The sequence below is a fragment of the Petaurus breviceps genome, unplaced genomic scaffold, assembly GCF_028583685.1.
Source record: "Petaurus breviceps papuanus isolate PSGF00001 unplaced genomic scaffold, PetGlider_PUasm1.0 90762, whole genome shotgun sequence".
In the NCBI taxonomy this organism is placed as follows: domain Eukaryota; kingdom Metazoa; phylum Chordata; class Mammalia; order Diprotodontia; family Petauridae; genus Petaurus; species Petaurus breviceps.
Window position 1 is genome coordinate 5,323,448 of NW_027187339.1, and position 23,666 is coordinate 5,347,113.

Here is a 23,666-nt window from a genome sequence, read left to right on the forward strand (position 1 = left end):
ACCCAGGTCCACCTGACTCCAGGGCTAGTGCTCTATTCACTCTATTCACCTAGCTGCCCCCTTCTTTTTTTGAAGTAATTGGAGTTAAGTGACATAGCTAGGGTCATACAGCTAATAGGTATCTGAGGTCATATTTGGACTTGGGTCGTTTTGACTCCAGGGCTGTCGTTCTAGCCACTGTGCCACCCCGTTGCCCCTCCATATCCTTCTGTGTCACAGACTCACTGACCACTGAGCCTCAATAGCAAACATCAGACAGCAGGTTTGCAGGAAGTCTGGTGGGAGGGCTCCAGAGTGACAGGGATCGATGTATAGATGACACATATCTAACCCTTGTACCAAAGGCTATTGGTCTCAGACTCTCTCCTCATTGCTTAAGATCATGCCCTACACCTGCCCTACACCTGCGTGGGCCAGAACAGAGGAGATGGGGAGGGAGGAGAGTTCTCCAGGCTCTTCATGCTCTGGAATCTCTTCAGGTCTCTCCGAGCTTCTGGTGCTTCTGGCTTCCAGCTTCAAGAGAAAAGCTAGGCAATTCCAGCCTCACTTCAGGCTGCTGAAGGAAAAGACTCTGGGAAGAAGCTGACATGAGAGGAGCTGACAGTCTCCACTGTGTCTCTGTCCTGCCCTTGCTAGAGACCTTGGGCATCTTCCCCTTGGGTGAGATCTGGGATCCTCTGTTGGTTGAGCTGAGTTAATTACCTCACTCGCAATAGGAGAGATCCTTCACTCTGTACTGCCTTGTATATATTCTCCTGTGCATATCTTCTCTGATTTCTGTTTCACCAGGATTGGGATAAAGGAGTTTTCTTTGCTCGTCTCTACATTTGTTCATTATGGACATGGACCTGGTATTTGGTGGGAAGGGAGTCAAGCCTTGGATATAAAGCTTAGAGTCCTGCTCTCCCCAATTGATGAAACACAATCAGAAGTTAGATCGAGAGCTCCTTCACTGTGTATTGTCTCATACGTATTCTCCTGTGCATATCTTCTCTGATTTCTGTTTCACTAGGATTGGGATAAGTGGATTTTCTTTGCTTTTCTCTACATTTATGCAATGTGGATCTGGTATTTGGTGGGAAGGGAGTCAAGACTTGGATATAAAGATTAGGGTCCTGCTCCCGCCAATTAATGAAACACAATCAGTTTGAAGCTGAAAAGCATATGCTCAAGACTAATAAGGGAATAATTCTACTCCTGTAGTCCCTCTTTCTCAGAAAAACAGAATCTCTAAACTTCTGGCCCCAACCTTCTGCTTCTCTCCTAAAAGGAAATAGTTTCCCTTGGAGAAGAGACTAAAGATGTCTATTCTGCCTTCCTTTAAGTCAAACAATGATTCCCAAAGGGTTTGTGCAGGAGCTAGTCCTTGCTACAGAAAGGTGTGTATTATTACATTATATTGCATATATTAAATATATACACATTGTATGTATGCATGCATGTATGAGTGTGTGCATGTGTATGTAGGTAACCAATAGTTAACCTGTAGCTGGCCGGCCATCACTCTCCTGTACCTAGTTATGGAGGTGCCTAGTTATGATATGGAAGACATTACTCAGCCTATAATATGTCTCTTTTATGTTAGGAATCTCAGAATAGGGAAAAATGTGTGCAGGAAATACATTTTTTGTTAAAAGAAATCTCATCCTAGAACCTCCACACTCCAAGATTCCTACCTGTGATTCCAATGCTTAATGTTTATTTCTCTTCCCCTCCTCCCACAAAAATCACAGAATCCTAGAATTAAAAATGACTTTTGAAGTCATCTAGTCTAATTCTACCCTGTGTACAAAAGCTTCCTACCACATCTCTACAATGAATTATCCAGCTTCTGCTGGGGGGAGAGGACTCCTCACTTTACCTCAATTCACTTGAAGAATTATATGTTCATATCCTTTGGCTATGGATTTATTGGAGAGTAGCTTTTGGTCTTACATATTTATGTAAGTTGTGTATATGCAGGGGTGTTGTGAGGCTCAAATGAGAATTTTAAAGTACTATAAAAATAACAGTTATTAGTATTAGTCTACTGTCCCTAGGCCTCCAGTCTGGTGATGGCTTCATTCCCTGAGCCCCCTTCTACACTCCCCTTAAGCTCAAGCCACATTGATACAGCAATACAGGGATGTGCTACTAAAGGTTTAACAGCTGCCTCTCTTAAAAAAAATGGATGCAAATACACTTTTAAGTGTAATCTGCATTGTTAACACTTTCTGAAGTCTGGACGATTGATAAAACTATAAATCTCTCCCTGATTCATAATGCATTTCCTATTTCTGAAGTATAAATGCTCATACTGAAAATGTAACAATTGGCCCTTGGTTAAAGTTGGTTCCAGCACACACATATACACATGCATGTGTATGTACACAAATATATCTCATATATCGGATCCTTATCAGATATGTTTGATACAAAAAATTTTCCCCCATTAACTGCTTTCCTTTTTATCCTAGATGCTTTAATTTTATTCACTATAGTTAAAATCTTCTGCAGAAGTTGTTTCTCCCATTAGAATGTAATATCTTTCAGAGTGGGGACTATATCTGCTTTTCTATTTGCTTTTCTGTGATTTATCACAATACTTTTCATATAGTAAGTGCTTCATAAATGCTTTTCCATTTATTGATCCACTGTTCTCCTAAAAAATGTTCCTTGGGCAGCAAGTCTGAACTCCTTAAAAAAATGTGCTTTCTATAGTTTCTGGTAGCAATGACCTGATCTTGAATTTCTTTCTTTTTTAATATATTTCTATTTTATTAAATATTTCTGAATTACATATAAAATTTTTTAAAATTGGGAGGCCAGGTGGCGCAGTAAGAGTACCGGCCCCAGAGTCGGGAGACCAGGGATTGAATCCAGGCTCAGATACTTAGTACCACACCCAGAAATAACCGGCCCTGTAACCTTGCACAAGTTACTTAACCCCAATTGCTTTAAAAAAAAATTTTAAATCACAAAATTTTTTGAGGTCCAAATTCTCTCCTTTCCTCCCTCCCTTCCTTGAGAAGGCAAGCAATTTGATATTAATTATACATGCGAAGTCAAGTAAAATGTATTTCCGTATTTGCCATGTTGTAAAAGAAAACATAGACAAAAAAACTCCAAGAAAAGTAAAGTTGAAAAAAGTATGCTTCAATCTGCATTCAGAATTCATCAGTTCTCTCTCTGGAGGTGAACAGCATTTTTTATTACAGGTCCTTTAGAACTGTCTTGGATCATTGTCTTGATCAGAGTAGCTAAGTCATTCACAGTTGGTCATCATACAATGTTGCTGTTACTGTGTACAATGTTCTGATTCTGCTCATTTCACTTTGCATCAGTTCATTTAACTCCTTCCAGATTTTTCTGCAACCATCCTGTTCATTTTTTATGCTAATTCATGAATCCTCCTGTTCTAGAAATATATCCACTTGGATCAAAACAAGAATTTTTTTATTTCTTTGTTGACATACCATTGTTTGAGTTTGCCAGACAGTTGCTCGTGTCAATAAGCATTTATTAAACACTATGTTCCAGCATTGCTGTATAAAGAATAGGTGTTTAAAAAGCGTCTGTTGGCTAGGAGAGACAGTGTGGAAATCACAGATTTTTACCCATATTTACCTTTCTTTATTGAAAAGAACTGAACTGAGTTAAAAGAATTGGGTTTTAAATCTGTGCAACTAACTGCCAATGTGACTTTGGGAAAGTCATTAAACCTCTCTGGGCTTAAGCTTCCTCCTTTGGAAAATGGGGGGAGGGCTAGGAAGCCCAGCCTCAACCTCCAGGGTAGGGCCTAAACTTGAGCTTCTCTCCCCCTCCTTGACTTCTATTCTAGGAAGTTCAAAACTGGGAAAACATGGAAAGGGCGTTTATTTTAGGAAAGTGCATTCACACATGTTGATTTACGTTACTCCTAGCAGGTGCATAATAAATGCTGATTGAATCCCCATGTTGGAGTCTTTTGGCCATCTGGACTAGCCTGACTCCTCAGAGCTGGCCTGCCTCTTGATACAGTAGATAAAAGGACTTTAGAAATATCTTATTTGATCCTTACAACAACCCTGGGAGGTGGTGATACCATTATTCCCATTTTACAGATGACTGAGGCAAACAGAGATTTAAGTACTTGCCCAGGGTCACAGGGCTACTCATTGTCTAAGGTTGCATTTGAACTCAGGTCTTCCTGACTCCAGGCCCCCATGTTCTAATCACTGAGACACCTGACAGATTCAGCATCCGAGGCCACATGTAATAAGACAAAATTTGATAGAAGTAAATGTAAGTTCTTACTCTTAGGTTAAAAAAAACCCCGACTTCCCACATACAAGCGAAGGGGGTGGGGTGGGCCATGTGGTAGTTAGACAATAATCCATCTGAAAAAAAATCATAATCTAGTTTTAGTTTAGTGGGTTGCAAATTCGATGAGTCAACAGCGTAGGTGTTTTGTTTTATGATTTCATCAGTGTGAGGGAACTCCCAGACTGGGAATTTCTTCCACTGATTCAGAGGAGCAATTCTTAGACAAAAGACAGTATTAGCTAAGGGTGGGGTAGGGGGAGAGGCACTGAGAAGTTGTTCAGTCTCTTCAATCATGTCCACTTTTTCTTCACTAAGATACTGGGATGGCTTGCCATTTCCTTCTCCAACTCATTTTACAGATGAGGAAACTGAGGCAAATAGGGTTAAGTGACTTGCCCAGGGTCCCACAGCTAGTAAGTATCTGAGGCTAGATTTGCACTTAGGTCTTCCTGACTCCAGATCCAGCATGTCTGAGGCTGGAAAGATGAGGCCCAGCACTCTATCCAATACCCCATCTAGCTGCCCCTTGAAAGGACTGTCTTTTTTCGTTTTTTGTTTCCCCAGTGCTTAGCACAGTGCCTGGAACACAGTAGGTGCCTAATAAATGCTTACTGATTGCAAATGGCACTTTGATACAGAAGTTAATTGGAGACCTCCCTGTTCCCCCATCCTCGAATAACTCAAATGGCCTCACTCACAGAAGAGTAACAAGGGATTTGCTAAATTAGGCCAACACAGAGGTCAAAGGCAGATGTCACCTGGTGTGGTGACTACTCGTGTGAAAGGTCAGGCTAACACCCATCTTATAGTTCACCTGTGTGATTGACACTGGTTGCCTTCATCTATACAGTGGCCATGCCAAGGATAAGCTCATGCGTCTATCTTGTTTTTAGCTGTCCTTCATCATAGTTTAGCTCTAAGACATAACTTCTGTTGTGTGTAGAAGTTAGAGGTCAGTCTCTGGCCTCGAAGACCCTTAAACCTCGGCCACAGAACACCTGGTAACCTGAGGCAGAAATGCAACCAATAGGCAATGATTATAGGATCGGAAGAGGAGGGTATGAAAGAATTAATTGAAAATATGAATGGCTCAGTTCTACAGCATCTCCATTAAAGCTCATGTCCCACTGTTAGTGGTCCAGAACATCTGGATTATAATCCAGGGCAATAGAGGTGACCAAGGGCATTTAAAAAATGATTGTGCTCAGGTGTGGCAGCCCATGTTATACCATCTCACGGTTCTTAGACATTCTTCTCTAGCATAGCTGTGGTAATCAGAGCAACCCCTGATTTGCTGAACTGAGACACTTCCTATAGACCTAGATATGTACTTTGGATGGGTACAGAGCAACATTTCTGGGATGGCACAGAAACTTCTGACTGGTCCTCAGTGACTGGAGGCCCCGGGGGGGGGGGGGCGCGTGCAGTACAGCAAAGATGATTGGCATCTGAGAACAAGATGGATTCTTGTGTTCTTTCGTACACAGCCCATGTCATGGAAAGTGTCTCATTCTGGAAAGGCAGGGATTTCTATGATGTCCTCTGCTACCAAAGGAAAAGCAAATCTGTACAGAGGCAATTTCCTTCCCCATGCTCCGCCCCTTAAGAGTGGATCTGAGGGGCGGCCAGGTAGCACAGCGAGTAAGAGCACCGGCTCCAGTGTCAGAACGACCTGGAGATAGAATCCCAGGCTCAGACACTTAGCACCCACCCAGAAACACCTGGCCGTGTAACCTTGAGCAAGTTACTTAACCCCAATTGCTTAGGGGCAGCCAGGTGGCTCAGCGAGTAAGAGCACCGGCTCCAGTGTTGGGACGACCTGGAGATCGAATCCTGGGCTCAGACACTCAGCACCACATCCATAAACAACTAGCCATGTAACCTTGAGCAAGTTACTTAACCCTGATTGCTTTAAAAAAAAAAAAAAGAGTGGATCTGAGCAGAGGGCAGCAAGAGAGTCAAGTCAAAGAGAAGGGAAGGGGATTAAAGGGACAGAAGGATGGGGTGAATGAAGTAGACCAGAGAACAGTGCTGGGAAAATGAAATCCAGTGGTGGGTGCAGAAATGAGACAACATGATTTCACATGTATAATTGATATCACATTTCTTGCCTTCTCAATGGTTGGGGGAAGGGGTGGGCATGATGGAGAGGCTTTGGAACTCAAAAATTTTTTTTTAAAAGTAAGTTAAAAATAAATAAATAATACAGTTTTGAAAAAAGAAATGAGATGACAAACAGCAGACATGTCTCTGCAAAAGTGCTTTCAGCTCTCGGAATAATAATAAAATAATAATACTTAGTGTTTATAGCACCTTAAGGTTTAAGAAGGATTTTACAAATATCTTATTTTATCTTCACAATAAACCTTGGGATATTATTCCCCATTTTATGGATGAAGAAATTGAGGCAAGTAGAGATTAAGTGGTTTGCCCCTCACCAGCTAGTTAAGTGCCTGAGGCTGAATCTGAACATAGCCCTCCCTGACCCCAGGCCCAGCACTCTGTCCACTGTACATTCTGGATACCAAAATCAAAAGTAACAGCAAGACACTACTAGAGTGCTCCTATAGCTAGGGCCTCTGGGCAGCCCAGAGGTCATCACCCACAACTCCCTATGGCCCAAGCCCCGGCAAGAGAGCCTGGACAAGATCAGTAAGGACAGCTTTGGGTTCCAGTGCCCTCAGTTCCTTATCTTCAGGAGCCCAGGGGCACAAAGGCTAAGAGCATCCTGGGAAAGAGGCTTCTTGAAACACTGGATTTTCAGAAGTGAGCCTGGAGCCATGAGGTCACAGCAGAACAGAGCTAGTTGCTGACAGTGATCCAAGACAGAACGCTGACTGCTTCCCTTTCTTCTGGGCTAACAGGCAAACGACCTTGCTGAAGTTCATGGACCATGACCCTACTCAGAAGAGAGAGCTGCCTGGGAAGAGGTTCTGAGAGGTGACGGAGGCTAATTCCCCCAACCTAGATAATGGCTGAGTTTTTCCCTTGAGCTCAGCCCATAAAGAAGCCTCCAGGCTCCTTCAAGAGGGCATCCTCAGAGGGATATTCAATAAAACTTACTGAACCTCAGAGAGGGACAAATATATAGGTGTGTGTGTGAGAGAGAGAGAGGGGGGGAGGAGAGGGAGGTAAGGAGAGAAAGAGGGAAGGATGGAGGGAGGGAGAGAGAACTTAAAAAAAAAATAAAAGCTAGTGGGGCAGCTAGGTGGAGCAGTGAATAGAGCACTGGCCCTGGAGGACCTGAGTTCAAATTTGGCTTCAGACACTTAACACTTACTAGCCTTGTGACCTTGGGCAGGTAATTTAACCCCAAATGCCCTGCCTCCCCCTCTCAAAAAAATAAAAAAGCCAGTGACATGAATGTCAGATTACTGAGCCCAAACACATCACTTTATGGGTAAACTGAGGCCAATAAAAGTAAACTGCCTTGCTTGAGGCCCCGCCAACCTCGGACCTCCAAACTTCTGAAGCCCCCAACTTGTGGAGCTGATTTTGATTCTCCTCTGGCTCCACCACCCTCCCTGTTTCCTTATTTTTTCTTTTACCTCCCACATGCAGGAAATTCAGCCACAGAGGCTTCAGGGGCCTCTCTTCCTATTTATCCTGCTCCTTCCTAAAATCCCAGCCCACCTGGAAATGATTTCCTAGACAGGGTTTCTAAGGGGTCTCCATGGTGATGCTTTATACCGTGGTCTCCATGGCAACTCTTTAGGTCTCCACGGAGACCCAAGTGATTTTTTTTTTCAGAGACCCTTAAATAAATAAATCACCCTGTGATAGTATGTCCTACAGACACTTGGCTTCCTTGGTCTCGTATTCAGGAGGCTGGACTGGAGCCCATGGGCCTGCTCTCCCTTTGGGAGGAAGTACTAGGGACGGTAATTTCAGTCCTGCCACCTCAGTGTAGCAGTACTGAGAGGCCTTGTTTTGGGCTAAGTCAGAATCGGGACTTTTATTGTTCCAACTTGAGCTTTCTTTGGTATAGGGAACTCCCATCAAGGAAACCTCTTCTGCCAATGCAGACCAGCAGCTGTTTTGAAATGTGTAGCTTCAGCTGCTTGGAAGGCTGATGGCTTTGTGATTTGCCCCCAGGGTCATATAGCCAGTATGCGGCAGAGGTAGATTTGAACTCAGGTCTTCCTGGGTTCCTGACTCCAAGGCTAGCCTTCTAACCCCAAAACCACTTTCCTTTTTTATTGAAGGGGAAGGGGTAGGGGAAATAACGTGCAACGGGATATCGACTAACAAAGAGGAAAGGGAAGGACTGGAAGAAATCTGGTGCCATGTAGTCCTGGATTTGAACCCCGAAGACCTAGGTTCAAGCTGTCCTGCCACTTACTAACGCGGACAAATCATCACCATCACATCCACAAGGGCCTCAAGCTTCTTTGTAAAATGAAGGCTGGAAGGTCTCTGAGCTGTAACATTCTGTGATTGTGACTGTGCCCTAATCCACGATGGCAGGAGCTTAGGGTGTTCCTTAGGATAATGGAACCCTCTCATCTCACAGATAAGAAAACTGAGACTCAGAGGGCTATACCAGAATAGGTCAAACCAGGACACACAATGAGTTGGGGGCAGGGCTGGAACTAGAAGCCAGATTTATGTAGCCTAGGCAAGTGTAGTTGTTTCCACTACCTTATTACATACTAGCAAAGCTCTATGAAGCCACAGGCACATGGCATTGGGTAGGAAAGCCCATTATGGAACTTAGAGCTTTGAATGTCCTCTCTTGAAATGCATCCTCCCAGGGGGCAAAATGTCATTAGACTGTCACCAACCATGAACACCCTAGAGTCAATGAATTTATCAAACACTTTCTCTTTAGTCTCAAGGTGCCGAGAGGTACATTTTGGAATGAGGGCTGTTAGGAACCATTTACCCAGGACCCTGGGGATGCCTGTGCAGGGCATTAGGCTGTAGTCACCAAAGTACCCCAGAGCTTTAATTTTCTGCATGTGGACTTTTAAAGTTACGTTAAAAAGCTGCTCTAGGTGGTTTTCTTTCATCTGGGGTCCTTCAGGGAAGACAAATAAACTTGAATATCAGCATAAATAATAATTACTAGCATATATACAGTACTTACTATGTTCCAGGCACTGTGTTAAGGACATTAAAAACATCTCATTTGATCATCACAACAATCCTGTGAGGTAGGCGCTATTATCATCCCCATTTTACAATTGAGGAAACTGAGGTACGGAGGTTAAGTGATTTGTCCCCAGGTCACAAAGTTAGTGAATGTCTGAAGCAGGATTTAAATTTAGGTCTTCTTGACCCCAGGCTAGGTACTCTGCTGTACTGCTAGCTGCAAGACAAATTAAGAAGCTAAGTCTGCAAAAACTCCAAACCCAGCAAAAAGCATTCTTAACCATTATAATTCTAATAAATTAAAACAAAAAGAGACAAAAAAACCCTGTGGATTATCCAGGCCACTGGCCCCTTTCATTGGTACAGATAATTCAGGAAATTCTCAGAGAAGGGAGACTAGTACTAGCAAAGACTTATTCCATCCTTTAAATATCGTTAATGATCTTTGGAACCATTTGTTAAACATGTTAACTAAGGGATTCTACTTACCCCTCCCCTGCTACACACACAAAAACATACATCCAGAAGACAGTTGGGCCCCACTAACGATCCTCCCCCTCCCCAAGTGAAACCAGTAAGGTAAACAAACCTTCATCTTGTCATTCAAGGCCCTGTGGAATCTGGCCCCAATTACCATTCATTCAACCTTTATTTTCATCGCTAACCCAAACAGTTCTAACCCATTCATTCATTCTGTCCCCTCTTCTCACCTGGTCTTCCTTTTCCTACCCATCCTACTTCCCTTCACCTTTCTCTTCCCCAATGCCTCAGCCCTTCCTCTCTACCTATTCAAATCCCACCCACCCAATTCATCTCTGTGAAACCTAGTGTTAAGGCACCTTCTCCTTTTAAGGCCAAACTCCCATTCTGAAACCCTGCCTGCCCAGCATCAATAAGTGATCTCGGAATTCTGCACCTCGCAAAACTCATATATAAATATTACACGTTTGAAAGGTTAGATGATATAGGAAACATCTATCTAGGCTTCGGTGCCAGATTGAATAGAATTCAAGTGTGGGAACCCCAGTATCCTACTTCCTTGTAACCCCTAAGTCACTAAAAAGGGCTGGGCTCTTATCAAATGCTCTAAGTAAATACTTCATTGTTTTATGGGGTCTACTTTCAGTCAGGTGCCACCAATAAATGCTTGCTACCATTCACAGAATTTACCTTAATAGACTTTATGGGCACACATAAATTGTGTGGGGACATTCCTTATTTCAGAATCTCTGGATTACTGTACTTTACATCCCCTTTCTCCTGTTCTAAAACCCAGAGCAATCTGGTTCCTATCAAGGAATGAGACATGGCCAACGCAGGACTTTATTTCTGCTTAGTTATGCACATTCGTTACAAGGATTATTTTCCCCCAATGTTGAGGCTGGAGGAGGAGAAAATCTATTTTTGTTAATTGAAAAAAAAAAAAAGGGAGGGCCTCATGATTGTTTTTTCCTTTGATTTTTAGTAGTACTAAAGAGCTACCAAAAATGGGAGACACTCATAAATAAAAATGATCTTCATGAAATGCCAAGTTCAATCAGAAACGAATCAATGGAAACACAAAAACAAACCCTGAAATAGAAGCAAAGCACCATAATTTTATCTGACAATTTATATTCAAAGATTCTACATGATGCCTTCCTGCTTCCAAACCCCAAGAGCTTTATTAAGCAGTAGAGCATAACTGAAAACAAGTAACTACTTTTTAATTTTAGTCATACAAAAGGATATTGAAAGGGCAAAGGATTGAATAAAGAATCACTTCTCAAGGATAAATCTACTTTAATGGGTGAGATGGAATTTAGAAGCATTTTTTCTTTTCAAATAATTTCAGAAATTTTAAACTCACCATTTGGCTTCCAGTTCGGAATATATGAAATATAACACATATTTAATTTTGACCTAAGGCTGTGCAAATGCTAATATTCCAGTCAATTTCCACCATAGTCACTTCTGGGAGAAAACAAAACAAAACAAAAAAGACAAATCTATGTACACATAAAAGTTCCCCTGTGGCAACTTTGCAATTTGATCCACCTAACTTTGATTTCAGAATAGGCAGACATAGTGTTGTAAAGTTTTCTTGTTGTTTTGGTTGGGTTTTTTTGGCCAATAGTTTGGGACAATTTTAGATAAAGGAATTCAAGTATCTGCCTGTAATTTCTGAGCCTCACTTGACAGATGAGGAAAATTGAGGACTGGAGACATTAAATGACTTTCCCCAAGGCCACACTGGAGGCTGTGTGGGCAATGACTTTTACCCCTTTTCAAACCAGGGGTTTCAACTGTTAGATTTGGAGTTGTGCTTTAGGGCAAGAAAGGCAGAGGAAGCCAGGCTATACCAACACTGTGGTACCAGCCACTGGTATGAAATCAGGTCCCATCACATGCCCTAATTCCCAGGCTTCTGATCAGAACTGATTAGAAGCTACATGCTATTCTGTCCCTACTTCCGAGTTCTTGTTTTGTGCTCAACCATGTAAATAAGAATAATTTTCTGAATTAAGACAGTTCCATATTATATATTGGTCTCTATCAGTATCTCTAGACTATATTCATTGATCAGTTCCAGTGGTCTTATAGTTCTCAGTCCTGAGTACAGAATCTAAAACAAAGCCTTGATTTATATCGTAGTCACTTTATTATTTCACAGCCAGCGTATTACTGGAAACATCTCATTCTACAGCAGAAACAGGAAACGAAGGGGCTGATTTTTCAGTCCGTGTTTATGCCCACCTTTTGTCACCTCTGTGGGTAGCTGCATTACTCTGGCCTTAAAGGTCTCCCACCAAAGTAGGGATACTGGGGTAGTTCATTCTGAAGGTGTCACTTTCTCTTACATCGTTAATTTTCACAGAAAGTCACTCTTGGGGGATCTACATTTAACTTAGAAACTACAAGCATTTTTTACCCCAACTGGTTGATCTAGAGCATAGCCAGCAGATCAGATGATTTGGATCTTTTTTAGCACCAAGGGCAACAAAATCATCCTCCCTCCACTTTCAAGTCATAAGCCACTGAGATACAGCACATGTTCATCCTTTATTTTCCGGAGAACAGGGCGGCTCACTGGTATGGGTCACTTCCAACCTCCCCTGGCTGATCTTTGAGTCAAACTAACACTTGGATGAGGAAAGCTGAACTGAATGTCCAAAGAATTCACATTGGACCACCATCCTTTATATTTTTTAGAAAGTTTAAAACATCAAATGGCAGGTTTAAGAATGCTATATTTTGTGGTATAAATTTTAATCTGATCATCACATTGACAAGAAAAGTCATTTCAGCTTATGCCAGGAATTTAAAATTCAATTTTTTTTCAGCTGCATGTTGGGAAGAGCTAGCTTGGTACATTCAGTTTTAAAACAATCGCAGGAGTCCCAAGAACCAGCATGGTACAGTGGAAAAAACTCTACATTTGGAATGAAAGGGCCTGACTTTAGATCGTGGTGGGATCCCTTCCTTACTCTCTTGTTCCTGTTATTCAGGCTCCACAGGCATCAGTTTCCTCACTTGCAAAATAAGGCTGGACTATAGCATTTCTAGTATCTGTTACTTCCACCTATGAAATCTAGTCCTATAATTCCTACTAAGCATCTGTTAACGCCTCCCTCAATACCCCTGGCACAAAACACTTAACGTCTGGGCACTGAATCTTACAATTCTGTGGGCCTTCCCTGTAGTTCCCTTCAACCTTTTGTCCCTCATTTTTCTTATCTAGCCACAATGCACATGACCTTTAAGTCCATAACACCTCACTTAACATCTAAATGAAGGAACACAACAGTCCAAACCAAATCATTCCAGAAGCCGGTCTCAGCCCCTTCCCCCTCTCATATGGGGAAGACTCCCTGCCTATAGCACACGCCAAAACTCTGGCTTTGGATGTGGCTTCCAGTATGGTCCTGAGGCCATCACTAAAAAGGCCCAGAGTCTTGGGGCCTATTTCTGGGGTATGGGACATAGCCCTTCAGGGATGAACAAAGGAGGGGCCCCACACAGAAGGTTCTGGGGAGGGAGGGGCTGTGCTACTGCTGTCTCTATTTTTCATTTCTTCTCTCTGGCTCTTGGCCAGTCTTAATGAGCAAATTCTGTACAAAGAACACATTGTCTCTGGAGCAAAATCCAGGCTCCTCTCTTGATGGCAGGCTACTTACCCTTCTTTCATACATTGCACAAAACCCCTTCCAAAGCCTTGAAAACTCCACTAGCAATTACGCAGTCATTGTGCAGCAATCTGGGCAGATGATTAAGAATGGGTTTTTCCTCGGGTACCCCGCTGCTTCATTTGTACAAAGACCTGACGTGTACTGCTTGTAACAGTACATTTACACACGCCCCCACCCCCTCCATGAGAGGCCTGATGTGCCAAGTGTGGCATGGCACCACCCCCTTCCCTCCCCTCTCCTGGTGTGGCCCCCTCTGACCTTTCAAAGACAAGATCAGTTCTCTCACAAAGGATCACAGGATTCAGAGCTAGGAGACCTTAAATAAATATCTAGTTTAGTCTCTTCCTCTTAGAGGCGAGGAAACAAAGGCCAAGAGAAATGATGTGATTCACTCGAGGTTACCTAGGCAAAGCCAGAATTCGAAGCCAGATCTTACTCCAAGGTTAGTGCTTTCCACCCCCCACCAGTGGGCATATGTGTATGTAAGTGTGCACATCCATCCATCCACTGCTTTTTGGTCAGGCTGACTGGTCATTTTATCAATGTGAGGAACCACCAACATGGCAGCTCCTTCTCCCAATGCAGATCTGGAAATTCTTTCATAATTTACAATCACAGCCAGTTGCCTGGGGACATTGGGAAGTTGAATGATACTTCTTTTGTCATATAGCATTATGTGTCAAAGGCAAGACTTAGATGGAGGTCTTTCTGACACCAAACTGCCTTGGTCTTGCTAAGCAACACTGTTTATACACACATGGGCCTATGCATACATACATGCACGTGTCCATTTCCACAGTGAAAAATACATGTTTGCATATACTTCACTATTTAACCATTTAACTTCGTCTGGAATATTTAATCTGTAAGCTTGGTAAAACTGCCATTTTTGTATGAAGAAATGAAATTTTCTTCATAACAAAAAAAGAAGCCAGTGCCTCCTTTCCTCTGAGTTTCCCTCCTTCCCCGTACCACTGTCTTTGGGACACAACTTCCCAACTGTCAGCTGCAGGCCTTTCCAACGGTTCATCTTGGCTGGATTAAAGTCTTCCCTCCTGCCTTCTTGGCTTGTGAAAGAATAGCCAGACCACTGCTCAGAGAGCAGGAAAGTCAGCAGCCGGACTCTCTGCCAACTGTGCCCTGCTTTCCTCTGCCCTTGGTTCACAAAAGGTCCCAGTAAAGAGTCTAGTCTCTACCTCCCAGGCCTTGAATTCTGGAAGGACCTTGCTTAGACTCTGAAGGGTCATTGGCTTCAAGCAGAACATGAATGCTGCCACTTAGAATGCCTTGTGGTCAGGAGCAGGGGAAAGTGAGAGAAGGGGGAAGAGTTGACGGGGTCCTGTAGGGACAGCAAGAAGTTCCCAAGGACCACAGACTTCCAAAGAAGCCAAGCTCCGTCACAAAGTCCACTGCAGGTTCTCTTTAACTATTTCAATGCTGGTTTTGTAGTTCTTTGTGCTCAAAACCAAACAAAAACATCAAACCCTCTAAACCAAATAAATAAATAACAGTCCTCATTTTTACCCAAGTATAGTGCATCAGGAAATCCCTGCATCCACAGAGAAACAAAAGGCTGAAGATGGGGCCTTCCAAGACACTTCCAGTCACCAAAGTGGTTAAGCAGGGGACTGCCATGAAGAGATCCAAGCAGCATGTCTAACAGGAGTCCTCAAACAAGACTTTACAGACTTTATGACAAATGTCTACTAGAATCAGGATGGGGAGGAACGAGGGGTTGAGATGTCCATGTAAAGAGGCCTCAAAATAGGACATTCTTCAGAGCAGCGAATTTCTAGGTCATTAGTCCTGAAAAATGCTGGCACGTTTCAAGTTCCCCAAATGGTCTCCCGAAATCCAGTGTGTGCCAGGTGCTGCTTCTTGGAGCATGCATCCTGTGAATGCTGGCATCAGGCAGCTCTTTGCTTGGCTCTTGGGAGGATGGCACTGTCATGACACAGCAACAGCCCCCGAGTCCCCTCCTTTCTAGATAGGCTGGCACAGCAAGGGAGCTCAAGATCAGGACTGTCTCTGCTTCACTCTCTAACAGGTGCTATGTGACAAGAGGAATGTGAAATTCATTTGTATCGAAGATGAGGGGCCTTTTGGGAGGGTTTGGGTCCCTGTCAGCTTTATGTAGCAGCTTGAAGAGACCGGTTCCAATGTTCATTGGGATTCCCATGATAATGCACTCAGAAACACCTGAAACAAGCAAGGGTGGAGGTTAAAAAACTTTTCAAAGATACGTTTTCAATAATGGATCTGACCCTTTGCACTTTAAGGCATACCCTAGAAGGCATCTGTAAGTAAACCAAGCTCTACGAAAACAGCTCTTACCCAAAATCAGGATTCTAGCACAAGAGGTTGTTAAATCTGGAAGGGGCCTTGGAAATCACCATATCCACCCCTTTAGAAAGCTAAAGCCCAGTGTCAGTAACCTGGCCACGGTCATCTAGTGTGCCACTGACAGGGTTGGAACTAGAACCCACATCTTTCGTTCTCCGTCCAGTGCTCTTAAAAATGAAAGGAAGCAAGGATCAGTTTCATCTGTGACCCGGTGAGCAGTCACTGAGATGCTTTAATGGGGTTGAGAACCAAGGAAGAGAACCAAGACATACTTCTTCCCTCCCCACTTGTAATGCTCCTTGGAAGGCATCCACATTCTGTGCCTGCTCTAGTAAAGGAAGCCTACACATATTAGATTCTTACTTCAAGATGTGCCTGGGCTCAAATGACTGTGAGAGTCTTTGGGGTCAGTCAGTCTGGTTCTGCCCACAAACTTGGCTATCTGCTGGCAATTAAGAAAGACCATAAAGTTCTGCTCTTCCATTTGTGTCCAAATTATATGGCCCTGCCAGACCAATGGCAATCAGCAGGGCTGTTGCCTTTGAGATCATTAAGTTTAGTTAGCAAAAATGGATTACAAATGCTTTGAGGAGACAATGTGCTTGCAGTACATTGCTAGGTTTTTTTTTGCCTTTTGGAGGGCAATTGGGGTTAAGTAACTTGCCCAAGGTTACATGGCTAGTTTTTTTGTGTTAAGTGTCTGAGGCTGGAACCAAACTCAGGCAGGTCCTCCTGACTCCGGGGCCCACGCTTTACTCACTGCGCCACCTAGCCGCCCCTACATTGCTGTTTTAACCAGGACCCTCTGATGGAAGTAAAAACCCAGGGCTGTTGAATCATATGGACTCCTGACCCACTGAGCCCTACTCCCAGTTACTAAGAGCACAATACCTTAGGATAAGCCCAATGGGCACTTGACTAATTAGAGTTATGCACAGGAACAGTCTCTGGTACCTGGGGGCATTGAGACCCTTGGCAAATCAGTTAATCTCTCTTAAGACTGTAAACTGCAAGGCAGCTGCCAATAAGCACAGACAGAGGGGTTCTTCATACACCAAAGAAATGACAAGTCTGGTCCACAAAAAAACATAGAGTTGGTTTATATAATTTCTAATACCAAATCCTCTACTCAGGGAAAATGTTTGACCATTCTGTCTTGGTTTTGTCATTTTAAAATGGAGACCTACTTGTTACTTGGCTATTTTGTTGACAGCAATAGCATTTAGACAAACAGCTATTACAAAGGAGGAAACATAACTTTACTCTGACTTAATGATATTTGGTTTATTTAAAAAATAAAACAAAAACCCAATCCACAAAAACCTCACTAGACAGATGTGCCAAAAGGGTTCTCTCTTGGTCTCTCTCACTTTTCTTTTCATCACAATTTCCTCCCCAGCTCATGTCTCTGGGGAGTCACACTGTTAGCCCATCATGACTGCTCTGGGTCACAATTTTAAGAGTTACAAAAGTTTCTAATAAATCTGCTGCTTGACTTCTTCTCAGTCTGGCCTCAGTTCTTTTGAAGCACAGACTCCAAGAACTGTTCAATAAATAATTTTTTAATAGCTCTTCTTGTTCAGTTTGTGGATGACTCTTCATGACCCTGTGGACCATAGCACACCAATACTATCCATGGGGTTTTCTTGGCAAAGATACTAGAGTGGCTGGCCATTTAATTCTCTAGAAGATTAAAGTAAACAGAGACTGGGAGATTTGCCCAGGGTCACACAGCTGGTAAGCGTCTGAGGTCACACTTGAACTCAGGTCTTTCTTAGTGCAGGTCTCAGTGCTCTGGTATGTGCCTACTGACTCCTTTAATTCATGTACTTACCTTCAAAGAAAAAAGGGCGGAGGTGGGGAACCAATCAGGCTTTTGGGGCTCAAAAGACTAATCAACTCCAATTTTATGGTCTGTGGCTTTAATCTTTTAACAATTTCTCTTCCTGGGTTATGAGGCAACTGAAAAGTACTGGTTAATGTGGACAATATTAGAAAAGAAAGCACTGGATAGCACTTCTTAAATACGCACCACACACAGAATCCTTCTGCCCAAAGTAGGCTGCATCAAAGAGATGGTCAGCAGTCTTTTCAAAGGAAGCCAGCATCAGCACACTTTCCTTCATTTTGGCCAGGCCAAACCTAGTAATGCCCAGAACTTCACCCTAAAGGACAGTAGGTGGGAATCAGAGCTCCAGGATTTTCAGTTCATATACAAACATTTAATGACAAACCATCTCTTCATTACTTGCTCTAAAAAAACAAGGCAGTCAGGAGCAACATGGAAACAAATGTATAGTTTGGTCTAAGATGTCTTTTTCTACTAGATGTCAATCTAAAGGTTCTAACTTGAACAGAAAAGTTCCTTAATGACAGAGACCAATGGCTGGGAGAGTTCATTGACCTCGCTGAAATGAAACACGGGTCAAGTTCTGCACATGGGCAGAGTCATGATCAAGTTTTCAAGGCAGAATCTTCTGCAAAGACCGTGTTAAAGAACAGACCTGCACCTCCCTGTGGAGCATCCACAGGGCATCTTGTTTTAAAGGCAAAGGGAAAAGTGTGACTGTCAGTAAAACCCATAATTTCTATACTATTCACAAAATGAATGAGGATTTAGTGTTCCAGCATCATTTAACTCAATTAGGTTCAATACAAGCAAGTGATACACACAAGGCCTTTGCTTCAGGCTCAGGATACAAAGGTGAAAAACAACCCAGATACCGTCCTCAAGATTAGAACAGATTATCAGAAGCACATTGTTTCCTACAGTTTTCATTCTTCCTCTGGAGCACTAAAACTGTATCAAGATAAGGAAGAGACAAGACTTGAGATGCACTAAAGAAGGCGATCTTTGGTTTCCAGGTTGATGTGACTCCACATTCTCAACACCTGATCCACAGGGTGAATTGTGGACCCCTACAAGGCCTCTGTCAATTGGAGAAGGCAGCAGGTCAAAAGGACTTTCTTACAAACCTTGTATGTCATGAGATCTGAAAGCAGCATGACATGTCTCCTGTCAATGCTCATGCCGTGGTTGACCATGGTGTACTGGATCTCATTAATAATAGTTGACCGTGCAGCTTCAATACCCAGGGTTTTCTCTACCTAAGGAAAGTCAAAGATAAAGAAAGTTGTGAGCCCATTTCCATACAAGATTGTACTTCTGAAATAGACTCTTGGAGCTGGGGGAGAGCTTAGTGGTCATCTAGTCCAACTCTGTAAAAATATGCTGCACCTCAACAATGAGGATGACAAGCTCAGGGAAGAGGTTCTACTTAGATATTCGAGGTGGTGGGAACTCACGCCCTTACAGAGTCTGGCATGTTCCACTCTGACCCAGTTGTGACTATTAGAAAACAGTGAGCAGAGGTCTCCCTGCCATTTCTGCTCCTTTTGGATTGGGCTCAGCTTTCTGAGACCTCGCAGAATTCTGACACCTCTTTCACATGACAGCCATTCAAATATTTGAAGATGTCTTGTAATGCCTCCAACTAAGGCTTTCATATGTCCTACAGTCAACAAGTCTCAACTCATCAAAATGATGTTCATATGACTGACCTTCTGATCCCCTGTACCACTGCTTGTCCTCCATGAACAAATTCTGGTTTGTCAATGCCCCTTCCTAAACATTACTTCTAGATCTAAGAGTCTATGTGGTAGCCAGTCCACAAGTGGTCTGGCCAAACTGTGGCCCAATTTAAAAACCAGTACTTTGTCCTTTGATTGCTGACCTAATTCCAGCAAGTATTAATCACCAGTGCAAATGGTGCAGATGCCAGCACGTGGAAGATTTCAGGATGGTGTAGAGAAAGCTGACAATGCAGTTGGGACATGGCTGAGCTCACACATGCTGCAAAGTACTGAAGGTGCACACGTGACCAAGCCAACAAGGCCAGTGAGCGCCTGTGAATGGCACATGTGGGGGACCCTCTGATGAGGCCAGCGGGGCAGCCGCCACATGCCGAGGAGCCAGGGGCTGCGTGTACCTCATAGGTGTTATTGGAGGTTGTCTTGGTGCCTTGGATGCCATGAGTCGCCATGACGGCTCTGAGGTTGTCGCCTTCCACTAGCAGCTTGTACTTCTCCTTCCCACTCTGCTCATCGATATGTATCACGGCTCTTGCTACCTCTGGGATGCCTTGTACCACAACCTGCACACAGACAGAACAGAGGGGCCAAGACGCTTTCCAGGCCGCCAGCTCTAGAAAGTGTCTAGCAAAGACAATGTGGGCCCTTACCAGGGAGTTCCATGTGCTCCTTTTACATAACAATGACCGAGATGCTGCAGGGCAAGGGAAGGGCTAGGTGCTGGGCTCTCACCTTTGGCAGGTCTTCTTTCAGAAACTGCAGCACATAGTACATGGAGCTCTTGCTATTTTCTCGTGGAGTAACACAGAGCACGGCCTCCCCATGAACAGCCACATCTCCAGGCTTCACTCGAAGCTTTGATGTGCAAATGGAGTAACGCACAGTTTCAGCATTCACCTATAACACAACACATTGAGAACTGAATTAACAATAAAGTTCTAATAGCATCCTTCACACCAAGACAAGTAGCTGCAGTTTGGGCAAAGGGGCTCTATTCCTTCAGCTCATCCATCCTGTTCTAGTCAATAAAATTATCAAGGCTGACTGCCAGCTACTTGAAATATCAGACTGAGAAATCCCTAAACCCCATGTGACCCAAGACTCAACCTCTTCCCTTTCACATGACGTATCTCAGAGCTGGTAAGAGTCATACTGTCAAACTGACTTTTACTTCCTCTCCCTATCCCATCTGGTAAAAGAACCACAAGGCAAGCAGAAAGAGAAATAAAGAAGCAAAGGCCCTGGACAATTCACAGGCAGGATAAATGGCTCCTGTAACGTTCAACAATCATTTGGTAAGCACCTGCTACCTCCTAATGGGGTGTGGTAGATTAAGGCATGGCTCCCAAGCTAAGAAGTTCAGGGGCTGCAGGGCCTGCCTCGGACACAAGGGCTGTGACCATGGGCTGCCCTCTTTGGGGAGCATGCGCTGTCTCACAGTAACAAGAGGATATTTCTCTTAGTGCTGAAATCCAGGTCTAGTCTCTCTCCCTATTCCTGGCAAGGCTCTGAGTCATATGCTGGGAACAGGAAGACAAAAACAAGATTGTGTCTGGTCTCAAGAAGCTTACATTCTCTGGCCAAGAGACGGTATCTATGCAAGCAAGTGACATACCAGGATAATTAAGGAGGGAGACAGCATAAACAACTGGGGAGGTGACAAGTGAGCTGAGCCCCAAAAAAAGGAGATGGTTTTGGAGCCCAGATCCCAGAGGTAGGAGGTAGCTGGAAGCTGGAATATGTGGCTGGAATACAGACTTGAGGAAGGAGCGAATGAGGCTGCAGAATGCCTTACATGTCAAGGCAAGGAGCTGGTACTTCATTCTACAGACAGTGGGGGCCTGCTCACAGTGCTGAGGAGGGGAGTCACAGGGTGAGCCTGGGTCTGAACCAGAAAAGGCAAAGCCTAGAATGACAGCAGTTCTGAGGTTACTGTGGGAGCTGAGGACTTGAGTTAAGGCTGTCTAAGTGAAGAGAAGACCAATAGATATGGGAGATGCTGGGGAGGCAGCTGACTGATAAGGAAATGGGCAAGGCAAAGAATTGAAGGACAGCTATAAGGTTGTGAACCCAGGTGATGGGGAGGATGGGGTGCTCTGAACAGAAAGAATGTATTAGGAGATGGTTCACAGGAGAAGGTAAGCGTCCCCATCCTCTCTCTCCTCCAGGACACTCTCTACACTGCCCTTGGGTGCAGAGAGGATCCTAACATTCTCCTACCCAACAGATGCCAGCAGCTCCCTCTGGCCTTCAGGATAAACTCTCTACTCCTGTCAAGCCTTTCCAGTCTCAACAGATACTACACTGTCTTGTCTGGCCCAGTCGGTCTTCTCCCTGCTCCTTATACCAGCACTCCCCTCCTGGCTGAGCCCTCTACTCAGAATGGATCTAGTCCTTGCCTTGGCCTCTCTCGGTGGAGCTCAAGCACCACCCTTCTTCCTCAGCTCCCCATGTGCTAGTGCCTTTCCTCCCTAACTGTGCCCCGTGTTTAATCTGCATATACTTAGATCCATCTGAGAGACAGAGGGTATTCGGAGGGATATCGACATGTATGTTCATGGCCCAAATGCTGAGGCAGGGGCTGAGCTGAGTAAAAATTCCTTAAGAACAGAGATGGTCTTATTCATTGTCTTTGTATCAAAGTCTTTGTATCATTGTCTTTGCACAAAGCCTGGTACAGTCATTAATAAAAGTTTGTGGACTGATTTTAGACAAATTGAGTCTAAATGGCTATGAGACAAGGAGGATGAGACATGATCAAGGAGCTGGTGTTTGAATGGAATTCTGGAGAGAGATTAAGGCCAGAAGTCATCTGCATAGATATCCTTCTATAAAGAGAGAAGACAAAAGGACCCAGCTTATAGCCCAGAGTCATACCCACACAATGGGAAGTAAATAGGTAGATGATGATTTCACAAAGGAGACTGAGAGACAACCCACAGAAAGAGAGGGAGAGAAGTAGAAGATGGTGTAATGGAAGCCATGGGAAAAAAAATGGCCAGGAAGGATGGCCAACAGAATCAGAAAGCAGTGAGATCAAGGAGGATAGGAATTGAAAAGAGACCACTAAAGACAATGGGTTATTTAGAAACTGCTGGTAACCCTGGGCAGAAGAGGAGCAGCAAGGGAAAGGGTTGGAGGGGAAGAAGGTAAGGCAGCAAAGGACAGGTCTTCCTTTCTGGTGGTTTTTCAGTGAAAAGGAAAATATTGGAAGAAAGCCTGAAGACGTGACAAGGCCAAGTGACGATTTAAGGATGGAGGGGATCTGAGTGCTAGTGAGCAGTGGGGAAAAGAACAAAGAGAGAGGGCAAGAGTGAAGATGAGGGCAGATGGGAAATGGTCAGCAGGTCAAACTTCTGGAGAAGATGAGACAGGAGAGTTGTAAGCAGTGGAAGGGATGGAAAAGGAACATTTCTTCTTTCCTCAGAGTCAGAAGCAAAGAAGTGGTAAGTAAAGCTACAGAAAGGTTTTGTAGAGATGAAGGATGTCATGGAAGAAACTTCTTTTTCTTCTTCAGTGAAGCAGGAGATCTGCTGAGAGAGAAAGGGTAAGGGAAGCACTGGGAGGTTCAGAAGAGAAAGGGAGGGGACAGAGATAATCAGTGAAAACTAAAAGTTCCCACATGGCAGCAAGGGGTCATTTGAGACTGGATAATATGAATTTGTAACGTCAGCGGGGTGATGTGACTTCCTCCACTGGGGACTGGCAAACGGGGTGTGAAAAATGATAGGATATGTAGACAAAAACTTCAAGAGAGAAGAACTATACACAGTTGATCTGGAAAAAGAGTCAAAATTGTGAAAAAAGGAAACAAGTTTTAGCAGAGCAGAAGTGAAATACTGTGAGAACCAGAGCAGATGGAGAAACTGAGGTTGCAGCAAGGATCACAATTAGGAGGAGGGAATGAGGCAGAAGGAGATAGTAAAGGATATAATATGCTGATAAAGAATTGTTTTTGTTAAGTAAATACTTTCACACATAATTTAATATTGTTGAGAAAAATACTGTTAACATTAAAATATCAAAAGGCAAAGTGGTACAGTGAGAAGAACCCAGGCATTAAATTCCTCCCTTGACACTTATAACCTGTGTGACCTCAGGTAGTTACGACCTCTAAGTTTCTTCACTGTAAAATCTCCATTTTGTGTTGGAGTAGATAACCTCTAAGGTCCCTCTTCTAGCTCT

At 43.6% G+C, this 23,666-nt stretch overlaps 1 protein-coding gene across 1 annotated transcript in view; it reads right to left on the reverse strand.

Moving 5' to 3' along the window:
- Positions 1 to 10,678: 10,678 nt before the first annotated feature.
- POLR3A (RNA polymerase III subunit A) overlaps positions 10,679 to 23,666 on the reverse strand; it is a 51,727-nt gene continuing 38,739 nt past the window's right edge. The window contains exons 27-31 of the mRNA XM_069068330.1: positions 20,214 to 20,378; positions 19,880 to 20,044; positions 18,867 to 18,998; positions 17,923 to 18,055; positions 10,679 to 15,746 (exon numbers count right to left, since the gene is read on the reverse strand). Coding sequence (XP_068924431.1) covers positions 15,598 to 15,746; positions 17,923 to 18,055; positions 18,867 to 18,998; positions 19,880 to 20,044; positions 20,214 to 20,378 — 744 coding nt within the window. The 3' untranslated portion in view covers positions 10,679 to 15,597. The remainder of the gene's footprint in view (positions 15,747 to 17,922; positions 18,056 to 18,866; positions 18,999 to 19,879; positions 20,045 to 20,213; positions 20,379 to 23,666) is intronic.